The 13,158-nt window shown below is 33.5% G+C and overlaps 1 protein-coding gene and 1 non-coding gene across 3 annotated transcripts in view; one reads left to right on the forward strand and one right to left on the reverse strand.

Moving 5' to 3' along the window:
* Mre11 (MRE11 double strand break repair nuclease) overlaps positions 1 to 13,158 on the reverse strand; it is a 61,853-nt gene that overhangs the window by 42,596 nt on the left and 6,099 nt on the right. For both annotated transcript variants that reach the window (XM_026396106.2, XM_026396105.2), the window contains exons 4-7: positions 11,960 to 12,120; positions 8,799 to 8,886; positions 7,654 to 7,795; positions 4,954 to 5,068 (exon numbers count right to left, since the gene is read on the reverse strand). In XM_026396106.2, coding sequence (XP_026251891.1) covers positions 4,954 to 5,068; positions 7,654 to 7,795; positions 8,799 to 8,886; positions 11,960 to 12,120 — 506 coding nt within the window. The remainder of the gene's footprint in view (positions 1 to 4,953; positions 5,069 to 7,653; positions 7,796 to 8,798; positions 8,887 to 11,959; positions 12,121 to 13,158) is intronic.
* On the forward strand, positions 11,022 to 11,128 carry LOC113188003 (U6 spliceosomal RNA). The gene has a single exon (XR_003301483.1). It is a non-coding gene; the product is annotated as a U6 spliceosomal RNA (small nuclear RNA).

Consider the following 13,158-nt stretch of genomic DNA (forward strand, 5'->3'; position numbering starts at 1 on the left):
AGAAGGGTGGAAGGGGAAGGGAGGGAACACAGGGTTATTAATGATGGTGGAATGTGATGATCATTATTATCCAAAGTACAGATATGAAGATATGAACTGGTGTGAATATACTATGTATACAGAGATATGAAAAATTGTGTTCTATATGTGTAATAAGAATTATAATGCATTCTGCTGTAATATATAAATTTAAAAAATAAATAAATAAATAAATAAAACAAAAACAAAACAGGATTGGGGATGTGGCTCAGCAGCCAAGTGCCCCTGAGTTCAATCCTCTATGCCCCCCACCAAAAAAAATCCACAAACTGATCTTATTATATGCACCACCCCCCAAAAAAAGAAGGCAGAAAATAAAATAAATCTAAATTTTGTAGTATAAAAACAAATTTCTAAATGTGTCCAAACCTTTTTTTTTTTTGGAGGTGGGGACTGGGAATTGAACCCAGGGGTTCTTTACCTCAAACTTGAGGTCCTCCTGCCTCAGCCTCCAAGGTTGACCGGGCTACAGGCATGTACCACCAGCTGACCAATCATTTTTTAACATATCTGTTTCTTTTATGGATTATAAAACTCATGAGATAAACTGTCAACAAGAAATAAGAGTTTTTCAATATTAAATAAAATATTATATGAATAAGTGCTTTGTAAACCATAGTTTTATACTTAGAAAAGTTATTACCCAGTAAGAGAAAACAGAAAGAAAAGGTTTTCTCCAACATTAAATTATACCATTGGGTATTTAAGTGAAATGCTCAAATATTTCACCCTAGCATTCATTTGATCAAAATCAATATTCATTCACTTAACCAACAAATATTTACTCAGGTCTAAAATGTGTCAAATGCCTCAGGCAGTTAACACAGCAGTAAACAAAATCCTTGCTCTTATGGGAGAAACAAGCAGTAATACCATAAGTATATGTGTATAGAAATAAAACTTGTCAAGCAGTGATTGGTGCTTATTATAAGAAAAAATAAAAGGAAAAGTGATAGGGAAGGATGCTAATCTACATACACAGGGTAGTCAGGAAATAGCTCTTTGAGGAGTAAAAATGAGCAGAGAATTGAGATGAGGGATCCATATGCAGAGGAAGAGCAGATGGTAAAGGTGCTGAAGTAGGAATGTGTTCCATGGGTCCAAGAAACAGCATGGAGATTCATATAGGTGAAAGGAATAACACAGGGAAGACAGGAAATGAAATCAGGGAAGCAGCAGGCTTAAGTATTTTGGAATGTTTTCATGTAAAAATTAAACATTTGCTGGGTGTGATGGAACACACCTGTAATCCTAGTGACTGGAGGCTGAAGCAGGAAGATCACAAATTCAAGGTCAGCCTCTGCAATTTAGTGACCCTAAGCAAAGTAGCAAGACCCTGTCTCAAAAAATAAAAAGGACTGGGGATGTAGCTCAGTGGTAAAGCCCTCCTGGGTTCAAATCTCACTTAAAAAAAAAAAAAATCTAAGGTATGAGATCATGACAATTACTTAGAAAAAGAAGGTAATTCTCAAATACACTGTGCCTTCATGGAGCAATGGCTCTTTCCTGGAATAAAGAAGGAAGATTATTCAAGTAGGCTGACTATGATTTGTGACCTAGAGATGGATCAAAACATCCTAGTTGAAAGATTTTGCATGACAAAGCCCTCCTCAGCTTCAGACCACTCCTTCTTTCCCAGCAAAAGAAAAAAAAAATGGTGAATATAGGAAAAAAAAAAAAAACAAATAAAAGCAGCACATCATAGAAGACTCAAGAATTCTCACCTAATCTGAGAAAATCTTTTGTTTTTTAACAACTTAAGGAAACAATAACAACAGAAGTATCTAAGAATGCTAAGGCTGGGAAATTAATCTAAGAGTATTTAAAAAAAAATCACAAAACCACAATGAAGAGGGTGAGGAAGAGGAAGTAAGTAACTTTGGAAAATGGTATTTTGATTGAATGTAGTAAAGTTGTAGACAAAAATATACAAATATTGTACCTTAGTTGACAAATTTGTTTCTCACAGGGTTATGGTTTAGTAATTATGAAATTACCTTACATATAAACCTGGATCAAAAAAACAGGTAAATACATTATAGATGATACAATCCAGATTTCTGTTAGAGAAAAAAGTTACAAATAAGGCAAGGGAGAAGACAAAAAATGAACCTTGTAAGTCTGGATTAGAATCAGCCTGAATTTATAATTGTGTTTCTAAACACATACATAGCTAGAAATAGAAATACAGGTGTGAATACATACATGCATTGCTATACATATAAAAATCTTTATTTCCTTCACTCTGTTTGTTCAGAGAGCTGAGAGAGCCACAGGAGTAACAAGCACACCCAGACACATAGGTACGTGTAGGTTTCTAAATATTACTTCCCAATAAAAGGAATCAGAGCTCCTTGGAGAAGTGGCTGATTCCAAGGCTAAGGGAAGAAAATAGAAGGTGAGACTACAATATCTTTTTTGGAGAGGGGGTAACAGGGATTGAATTTGGAGGTACTCAACCACTGAGCCATATTCCCAGCCCTATTTGTATTTTATTTAAAGACAGGGTCTCACTGAGTTTGCTTAGCACTTTGCTGTTGCTGACATTGGTTTTGAGTTCGAGATCCTTCTACCTCAGCCTACCAAGCTGCTGAGATTACAGGTTTGCACCACAGTGGTTGGCAGAGACTACAGCATCTTGAGGTGCAAAAAGGCTAAGGTTATACACAAAAAAAAGAAAGAAAGAGGGGCTGGGGTTGTGGCTCAGTGGTAGAGCACTCACCTAGCACTAGGTTCAATCCTCATCACCACATTAAGATAAATAAATAAAGTTATTGTGTCTATTTACAACTAAAAAATATTAAAAAAATAAAAAAAGAAAATGAAAGGGCTAAGTGAAATAATACAGAAGCCAACATAAAAGAGCCTCCAATGGTCACAGCAGGATTAATCCATTGGATTATAACTCAAAGAGTAAAACAAATGATCCTTAAGCCCATTATGACATGTATAAATGAATAAGTAAATAATGGGGGACAGGAATAAGAAACAAAATCTTCCTTATAAAGAAATTACTAAATACAGAAAGAATAAAAATATTTTAAAAACATCACAATTATAATACCACACTATATCAATTGCTATAAAGATGATCCCAGTGGATGCTAAGATTAGTGGGAAATTTTTTTTTTTTTTTGAAGTTTGTAGAGGAGACTCTTTTTTTTTTTTTTAATATTTATTTATTTTTAGTTCTTGGCGGACACAACATCTTTGTTTGTTTGTGGTGCTGAGGATCGAACCCGGGCCGCACGCATGCCAGGCGAGCGCGCTACCGCTTGAGCCACATCCCCAGCCCAGTGGGAAATTTTTAAGGTGAAAAAGTATGTTTAGATAGTCTCCCAGTATTTTTCCCAAAATGTTCATTAATTACAAAGTAGAAAATAGGATCTTTATAGTGGAGAAATCTGAACTATACCCCTTAATCAAAGGATGGCTAGTATCACCAGCAATGAGACACATCAACATCATGTTGACTACTTGTTCTCTGATCAATGTTATCTTCTATCTTTCACGCTGGCTTAAATCTGGATCACTTTAATGAGTTTTCCTTCCAACTTTTCTCTACTCTGGCATAGTACAAAGTGTGGCAGAACCAGGAAGGCTCCACAAGAGAAGAAACACCTCCCCAATGGTATAAAGTTTCATGGCAACCACACAAAACAAAACTCTGGCTGGCTTTTCCTTTGAAGCTCATACTGTTTATTTGAGAAAGTACATAAAGTAGTGCAAATCTGTGTCCTTCTTTGACCCAGCACTTGGAAAAAGCCTGCATTCACTAATGCAGAGTAATCTGCATTCAATAAACATGTTCAACAAGTAAATTAAATTACAGGCCCCAAAACCCTTGGATTCTTCCTTGACAATATCCCAGGTCTCTCTCTTCTGTTTCAGTTTCACTGTCATCACTGTTGCCATCTCACATTTCCTACTATGATAATCATATAATAAATCTTGCTTCTTCAAGTCTCTCTTCCTGAAAATCAATTCTGTACCCTACCAACAGATTAAACATGTTTCAACCACTGGCAAAAGAAAACTGACCCAGCTATATTTACATATTCTAGAAAGACACTTTTACATATATGTACCAGAAAACATGTATAAGAAATGTTTGTAATAGCAAGGTTTTAAAAAGAGAAAAAAAAAAAAATGCCAGGCACAGTGGCACATGCCTATAATCCCAGCAGCTTCGGGGGCTGAGGCAGAAAGATCTCAAGTTCAAAGCCAGCCTCAGCAAAAGTGAGGCAATAAGTAACTCAGTGAGACCCTGTCTCTAAATAAAATACAAAATAGGGGTGGGGATGTGGCTCAGTGGTCAAGTGCCCCTGAATACAATCCCCCCCAAAGCAAAATAATTGGAAATAAAAATGTACACTGACAGAAGAAAAAATAACTGTACATAAACAATAAAAATGAGTTACAAATCTAAGCAACAAAATGAATGAAACTCAATAATGCAATATTAAACATAAGTTGTTTGTAAAATATACAGCATCATTCCAGTTATACTAAAACTAAATAAAATAGCAACTATGGCTATACATGTGATTAAAAATAAATAAAAGCACTGGATATTAATTCAAAGCTGAAAATAATGCTTCCCCTAGACTATGTGGAAGCACATGAGATCATGAAAAGAGAATGGGAAAATGTACTGGTAAGATTCTACTTTTTGCTGAATTAATTTTATAGTTATTCTTATGCCTCATCCATATGCTAAAAATTTCCTTTTATAGAAATTAATATACATTAAAAACAATTTCAAAATAAGCCACGTGCAGCAAGTCCAAGTTTCCCTGATTCTGCCTGACACTATGAAAGAATAAGGGCATTATTCACTAAAGCACGTGAGCTTGGAAACAGATTTGGGGAACCTCAATACTTGGCCCAACATTTTTCAGAGAATTCTTTTACCTGTTTTGATGAATCACAAATAAATTAAACCAAGAGTTCTCATCTTCTTTTGGTCTCAACATTGTTATTTTTTTATTGACAAACATTCGATAAAGCCTTTCATCTGGAATGGACCCTGAAATAGACATTAGATATCTTAAAATTATTTTCTTACTTTGGTTTAAAAAAAGAAATGCTTTTCTTCTAAATTATGCATTTCTCAAAGTATTTCATTTTACTATTAGAGATATATTTAAATTCTGGAATAAGTTATAAGTGATATCATGTACAAAAGTTATGTTTCAGGTTCTTACATGACAGCAGTTAGATACATTCAAAGAACATGTTTCATTTCAGGGCTATGTACCCTCAAAATCAGAGAAATGTGAACTAAAAAAGGAAGTTTCTTATGTTTAAATTCTTATTAAAATCTTTAGTAATATTGTTTTTTACCCCCTCCTGTATATAAATTATAGGCATATGTACTTTTGATCTAAGATACACATTATTACATGCACAGATATTTAAAAAGTTAAGATAAAAATGTATTTTAGCACAGTATTTCTATGTACATTGTGATTTTAAATTAAAATATCATGCTTTTTTAATAATTCAATATTTTTCAAATAATTCTTGTTATTTCATGTACACCACAGGCTCACCTTGGTCTAGTGAAGAACAAAAAACAAATAAGTAAACAAAATAATAACAAGTTGTAAATATTATAAAAAGGGAGGAAAGCCAGGATGATAACAAGGAGAATAACTGTGTCGGGTGGGAAAGAGGGGCAAGGCTGCTATTTTATATAATGATTACAGAGGATGTCAGAAGAAAAACCATCAATACAACAATGTATAAGAGCAAGAAGTAGCCCAGCTCCCAAAGTAAATACCTTGGTATGGCCATTGGAATAACAACTGAGGTAGAATATAGAATATACATAACTGGAGATAAAAGTCAAGGTATACAATGCACAGAGCATTTAGAAGGTTGATCTACTCAGGTGCTGAAGCACTGAGAACACTGACAAAATCTGATGATAGGTAGGCAGGTAAAAAGTTTGAGGGGAAGCTGGGCACAGTGGCTCATGTCTATAATCCCAGCAGCTCAGGAGGCTGAGACAAGAGGATCATGAATTCAAAGCCAGCCTTAGCAATAGTGAGTTGCTAAGCAATTTGGCAAGACTCTGTCTCTAAATAAAATACAGATGTCACTCAGTGGTTAAGAGCTCCCCAGTACAAAACAAAAACAAAACAAAAAAAGAGTTTGAGGGAAAAAGAGGGCAATTTAGCCAAAAGGTATGAGCTTTAAAAAAGCAGGGTATTTGGATATAACTTATTCCAGAATTTAAATATATCTAATAGTAAAATGAAATACTTTGAGAAATGCATAATTTAGAAGAAAAGCATTTTTTTAAACCAAAGTAAGAAAATAATTTTAAAATAACATAATGTCTAAAAGAAAGTAGTGGTGGGGAACAAGAAGAGTAATCCCCATTTCTGCCCAAAAGACCATAGTAAGAGAACTGCAGGAGACCTAAAACCCTCAGACACACAGCTGGGCTTCAGAGAAGGTCAGAAAGTAGAGGCAACATTCAAAAGATACAGGCAATGCTGGGATATGTTCATTATAAAGAATTCTAGAGTTTATAGTGAAAGGAAGAAGGTTGGGATGGACACAAAGTCCGGTTAAAGAAGGCATAACAGGACAAGATGAGCCTTTGGGAGAAAATGGTTAACTGAGGAGACATGTCTCTGATGGTACCAGAGGCATAATGGGACCTGTCTTCAGTCTGAAGGTAGAAGAAACTGTTTTCTGGAGATATGATCTCTAACACTGTAGTAATTAAAACTGCTAATTGCTTTTTTAAAAAATGTATTTAACCTCCTGCTATATCACTTGCAGAGCAGATGTGAGGACATACTAAATGGACTTAAAGCACACTTATTTCTGGTCTCAAAAATAACTGACACATAAAATACATAAAATAATGAATGTATTCTTTTAAAAAATAGTCTTTGGTCTTTCGTTCACATGGAATCAAGCCTAGCAAATAAGCTTCTGTCTACTGAACACTGGATGAATTAAAGATAGTGAAGTTGATAATGCAAATGCTTGATCTTTAGAGATGACACTCTTAGATTAGCACTGTCCAACAGACATGTTAGCCACTAATGTGTTCTAAATATATAATTTGAAATTTAATAGTAGCCATATTAAAACAAGTAAAAAAAAAAGACAAACTAATTTCAACTTATCTGTTAGTAAAGATATTCTACATTTTTTTTCTCAGTCTTTGAAAACTAGTATGTACTTTACATTTCAAGTGTCCAATGTCTACATGAGGCTAGTGGCTACCATACTGAACAGTGATGCTTTAGATTTTTCAAAGACTTCTAAGATACCAAAATGAAGTTTTGCTAATTATTCTGTAATTCTAACATACAACATTCTATATATACGTTTAAAAGAAAAAACTCAAAACAATAAACAGATACTAACGGAGAACTATATTTTAACCAAAATTGCTATTATGTATTAATACGATTAAATTAAAGTTTTAACAAAATCTTCCAACATTTTTTTTACAACCACCAACAAGTAATAAGGAGATCTGTTACACTTTTTTGCAGAGGATCACAAAGATATGTCCAAAATTCCATTTCACAATTGGCTAAACAATTATTTATTGATATAAACAGTAAAATGAAACCATCTTACCTAAACCATATAGAGCAATTTTTGTGGTTCCTTTTTGAAGCAAAACTGGACTAATGTCTATCTTCTCCACAGACATTGAACGTCCAAAGTGATTTATAAATCCAGCACAACTTAAAATATCCAGGGCACAAAGAGCATCTGCCTATGAAAAATATTTTCAAATAATATTAATGTGTATGTACAAATAAACACTCTGCATAAATACCACACTACTTTTAACCAGCATACTGCACATACTACCTGCCTTATCTAAATGCTTAGGACCAGAAGTATTTCAGATTGTGGGAGATTTTTGGATTTTAGAAAGTTTCCATAGATTTTGTCAACTGAGTATTCCTAATCTGAAAATTCAAAATCAGAAATGATCCCAAGTCCCAAACTTTTTGAATAGTAAGTTTCATATTTTAGAGCATTTGGGGTTTTTATTTTTAGATTAGGGATATCCAACCTGTAGTTACAAAAACATAGGTTAGGATAGTGTCTTCTCAAAATTCCAATATTAAAAGTATCCACTACCTTTTTTCTACTATAAGTTATCTACAGCAACTGGACTCACACACTAAATGCCAGGTAAGCATCTCACTACAACTACGTGGTGTCTTGGCCACTAAAAAGTAAAAATCAACCTAAAACAAGTGCTTTATAATTTTAGGCATACCTCTTGAAACCTGGGGAAAAAGACTATAGGTAATAAGTGACTTAAAATATTTATGACCAGATTTTAAAATAAGATATTTTGAGTTTAGAACCTCTAGTATTACCTCCATGACAAATAGGAAATAAAATACTCTAATTTAGATTTAAAGATGTTTGTGAAATAATTATATCCTATAAGTGAGATCCTCAAGAAATGTAAAAGCACAAGTAAATTATAAAACACTACACAAATATTAAGTGTTTATTCCTCCTGGCTACTCATTGCCAAACTCAGTTCTAATCAAATGAAAGCATAGCTGATATACCAATTCTTATTCTAGATTTTTTTTTATCTAAACAGTAGTAAAAATGCGTATATTAGTGATAACAAATCAAATTTGACTTCTTGACTAAAAATTTGACTACAAATTGCTGAGGAAAAGAAAAGGATTGCTTTCCACAGATAAACTAAACTGAACATTTCTAAAATTTCAACAAACAATAATTACCCCTGTAGGATCATCATGATTTCCATGAATACTAAACACTGGAATTGAGATGTTGAGATTGCCATCTTGGTAGTTCACCCATGGAAATCTTAAAAAAAGAAAAAAAAACTGAAAGTTTCTACAAGGGACAAAAGTTGTTTTGCAAGACTTTAAAAATTCATGCGATTATAGACACATTGTACAATTTAAATTGGCAGATGACCACTAACAGTACTTCAGAAAATATAATCATAGATAACAATTCATTTCAACTAAAGCTTGAAAATATCCCACAAAGTACTACATTTTAATGAAAATCCAATAACATTAAATGGTGCTTCTGAAATGTATGAGTGATAAAGTTGATTAATAGGAAATTGATAGTCCTCAAAAAATTTAAAAACCTTTCCATATGGGTTTTTTATTCTTTTTAACTTTAATTTGTTATAATAACAACAGAATGAATTACAATTCATATTACACACATAGAGCACAATTTTTCATATCTCTGGTTGTACACAAAACAGTCAACATCCTTCATGTCTTCTTAAATGTACTTAGGGTAATGATGACCACTGCATTTCACCATCTTTCCCACCCCTATTTCCCCTCCCTTCCCCTCACTCAACTTTTCCCCTTGGTCCTATCTAGAGTTCATTTAATCCTTCTATCCCCACCCCAGCATATTATGAATCACCATCCTTAAATCAGAGAAAGCATTCAGCATTTGGTTTTTCTGGGATTGGCTAATTTCACTTAGTATTATATTCTCCAGCTCCATCCATTTACCTGCAAATGTCATGATTTTATTCTGTTTTAATTCACAACTTCCTTAATAAAATTCCTATAGCACAAGAAATAATATCAAGAATCAATAAGTGGGATGGATTTGAACTAAAAATCTTCCTTCTCATCAAAAGAAACAATCAGTAAGGTAAACAGAGAGCCTACTAATTGGGAACAAATTCTTACCAAACCCACATCAGATACAGCATGAATCTCTAGAATACATAAAGAACTCAAAAACCTTAACAACCCCAAAAAACAATAATCCAATCAACAAATGGGCCAAGGAACTGAACACATACTTCTCAGAAGATACACAATCAATCAACAAATATATGAAAAAATGTTCAACATCTCTAGCAATTAGAGAAATGCAAATCAAAACTACTCTTAAGATTTCATCTCACTCCAGTCAGAATGGCAGCTATTATAAAGACAAACAACAATAAGTATCGGCGAGGATGTGGGGGAAAAGGCACACTCATACATTGCTGAGGGGACTGCAAATTGGTGCAGCCAATATGGAAAGCAGTGAGGAGAATCATTGAAAAATTGGGAATGGAACCACCATTTGACCCAGCTATTCCTCTCCTAAGTCTATATTCAAAGCACTTAAAAACAGCATACTATAGGGACACAGCCACATCAATGTTTACAGTAGCATAATTCACAACAGCTAAACTGTGGAACCAAACTAGATGCCCTTCAGTAGATGAATGGATAAAGAAAATGTGGTATATATTCACAATGGAATATTATTTAGCATTAAAAGAGAATAAAACCATGGCATTTGCAGGTAAATGGATGGAGCTGGAGAATATAATGCAAAGTGAAATTAGCCCATCCGTATAGTTTTTATTTGTCATTAGGACTGGGGAGAAAACACCTATAGTTTGGAATCCAAAAGAACTACATTAATGATCTTAGCTTTATCACCTTCTACCTGTGCAATTTAATCTTCTGTCCACTGCTGTCCCAAGTCATCCTATTCTTCTCAGAGGCAAATAATGTTAGCAATTTCTATCACATCTTTTCATTGTAACATATTCATTTATTTCATTTAACATATTTTAAAAATCATTCCACAGCAGTACTATTCATGAGAAACTTCTGCTTTTGTGGCCACAATGTATTTCATTATATGGCTGATGATACTGTATTTAAGCAATTCCCTATCAATTTACATTTAGATCCTTTTTAGTCTTTTGTCTTATAAATAATGGTACAATTAATAATCTTGAAAAGTTTCCCTGTTGAGAGTGTATCTGTAGGAAAATTCCTAAAGGACACTATTGAGTCAAAGAATATATACGCATTTGCAAGTTTGACAGCTACTGCCAATTTCCCTCCATAAAGGCTGTTCAGAATTACACCTAACACGATGACATGCACAAGAGAGACAAACTTCCCCAACCTCACCAACATACAATGTTATCAAGTTTTTAAACCTTTATGCCAGTGCTCACTTTGGCAGCACATATACTAAAATTCTAAAAATACTGAGAAGATTAACATGACCCCAGCACAAGAACAACACGCCAATTTATAAAGCATTACGTATTTAATATATATATATATATATATATATATATATATATATATATATATATATATACATACATACACTGTATGCCAGTGGTTCTCAATCCTAGCTGCATGTTAGAATAATTTGGGGATCTTTTAGGAAGTACCTATGCCCATGACACACTCCAAAAGATATATGACCCTTGGCATGGGCACCAGCATTTTTTAATATTTCTAGGTAACTGTAACATGCACAAATGACTGAGAAGCACTGATCCATGCCCATCTGATTAAAAAAAAAAATTCAGTATAGCTTTATTTTTATATGGCATTTTATTTCCTTTTCTGTCAACTATGTCCAAATTTTTACCTATTTTCCACTAACTCAAGAGGTTTTTTTTTTTTTTTTTGGTTTTTTGTTTTGTTTTGTTTTTTGAGGACAGGTACCAGGGATTGAACTCAACCACTGAGCCACATTCCCAGCCCTATTTTGTATTTTATTTATAGATAGTGTCTCACTGAGTTGCTTAGCACCTCCATGTTGCTGAGGCTGGCTTTGAACCCTTGATCTGACTGACTCAGCTTCCTGAGCTGCCACTGCACCCAGCCAAATCCCAGGTTTTAAAACAAACAAAGGGTATAAACAGAAGAATATATCAAAGAAGATATAAAAATCTGAGAAGATGTTCAGTCCCAGTATTATTTAGGGCAATACAAATTCATACAATGATGTACAGAAAATTCAAAGAACTATATTTAGTATGCAAATAACTTACAGTGAAAGTGAAATAGCTGTAATTGTTAATGTGTTTATGAGTATTTACAGAAAAGATATGCAGGTAACATTCACTTCAACATATAAATATACTTACTTACTAAAACCAAAGTTGACTGATTGATCACTAATGATTTCAAACTGTACAGGACGATCACCCATACAATATTTTCTTAATAATTCAAGGCATGTATGTAATGTTTTTCTTGAGGGCTTATTTTCATGGAAAAGATCACCACCTAACAAAATAAAATCCACCTAATCAAAAGAAAATAGTGTTAAAATTAGTAGGTTTTATGAGTATGACTTTTTAAAAATCTATAGATGAAAAAGGTAGAAAAAAATCTTTAATAATTAAAGACAACATCATGTATGACAATTTAAAATCTTATGTTTCCTTTGTACTTTTTGCTCATTTGTTTTTGTGGTGTTGGGGATTGATCCCAGGTCCTGTGTATGCATGGCAAGCACTCTACCAACTGAGCTATATTCCCAGCCCCTTATGTTTCCTTTATTTAAAGGTCCTTCCAATCTGGTCATTAATCTTACTCCAATTTAGGTTCAAAAGCTGCCTTTTAAAAAGACACATTTAAATTACTACACCAAGTCCGTGACTCAAGTTACCCAAGGTGATATATATTCTTTTAAATTAAAATCAAACATAGACTTTGCACTTTAACAGAACACACAGAATATATATATATAAAATTCAACCCAAATTATTTAGTGCTCCTACAGGCACTGGTAGCTAAGGAAATAGCAATTTACAAAATAGATGATGTCCTTTCCCTCATTAAATACTACATGCAATACCCTGTACTGGGTCCTGAGGCTATAAGAATGAATATTATATGATCACTATCCTTAATACGTTCAAATTCTAATGGAGGAGACAAACCATTATGCACTTAAAAATAAGTCAGACTCTGACATGCAGCAGAATGGATATGTAAATAAACATAGATGGCACTACAATGAATTGAGGGAAGATGTCCAACAAAAAATCCAGGGGGGATGTGTTAACATCATGGCATTTGAGATATAAATGAAAGATAAATGAGATTTTTGAGGAAAAGCATTCTAGAAACATCAGTGAAGAAATAAAATCACACAAAAAAATTCCAACACACTCACACTTTTAAGAGGTATACAATCTACCTAAAGAAACTTAAGTTCTTAATTATTCAAAAGACTGGAGTAGGGATCACTGTGGCTACAGTGGTCAGGGAGAGTTTATTTAAAATGTGAGATTTACTCTAGGCCTTCAAGACTGAATATGATTTGAGTAAAGAAAGA

The sequence above is a fragment of the Urocitellus parryii genome, chromosome 4, assembly GCF_045843805.1.
Source record: "Urocitellus parryii isolate mUroPar1 chromosome 4, mUroPar1.hap1, whole genome shotgun sequence".
Lineage (NCBI taxonomy): Eukaryota > Metazoa > Chordata > Mammalia > Rodentia > Sciuridae > Urocitellus > Urocitellus parryii.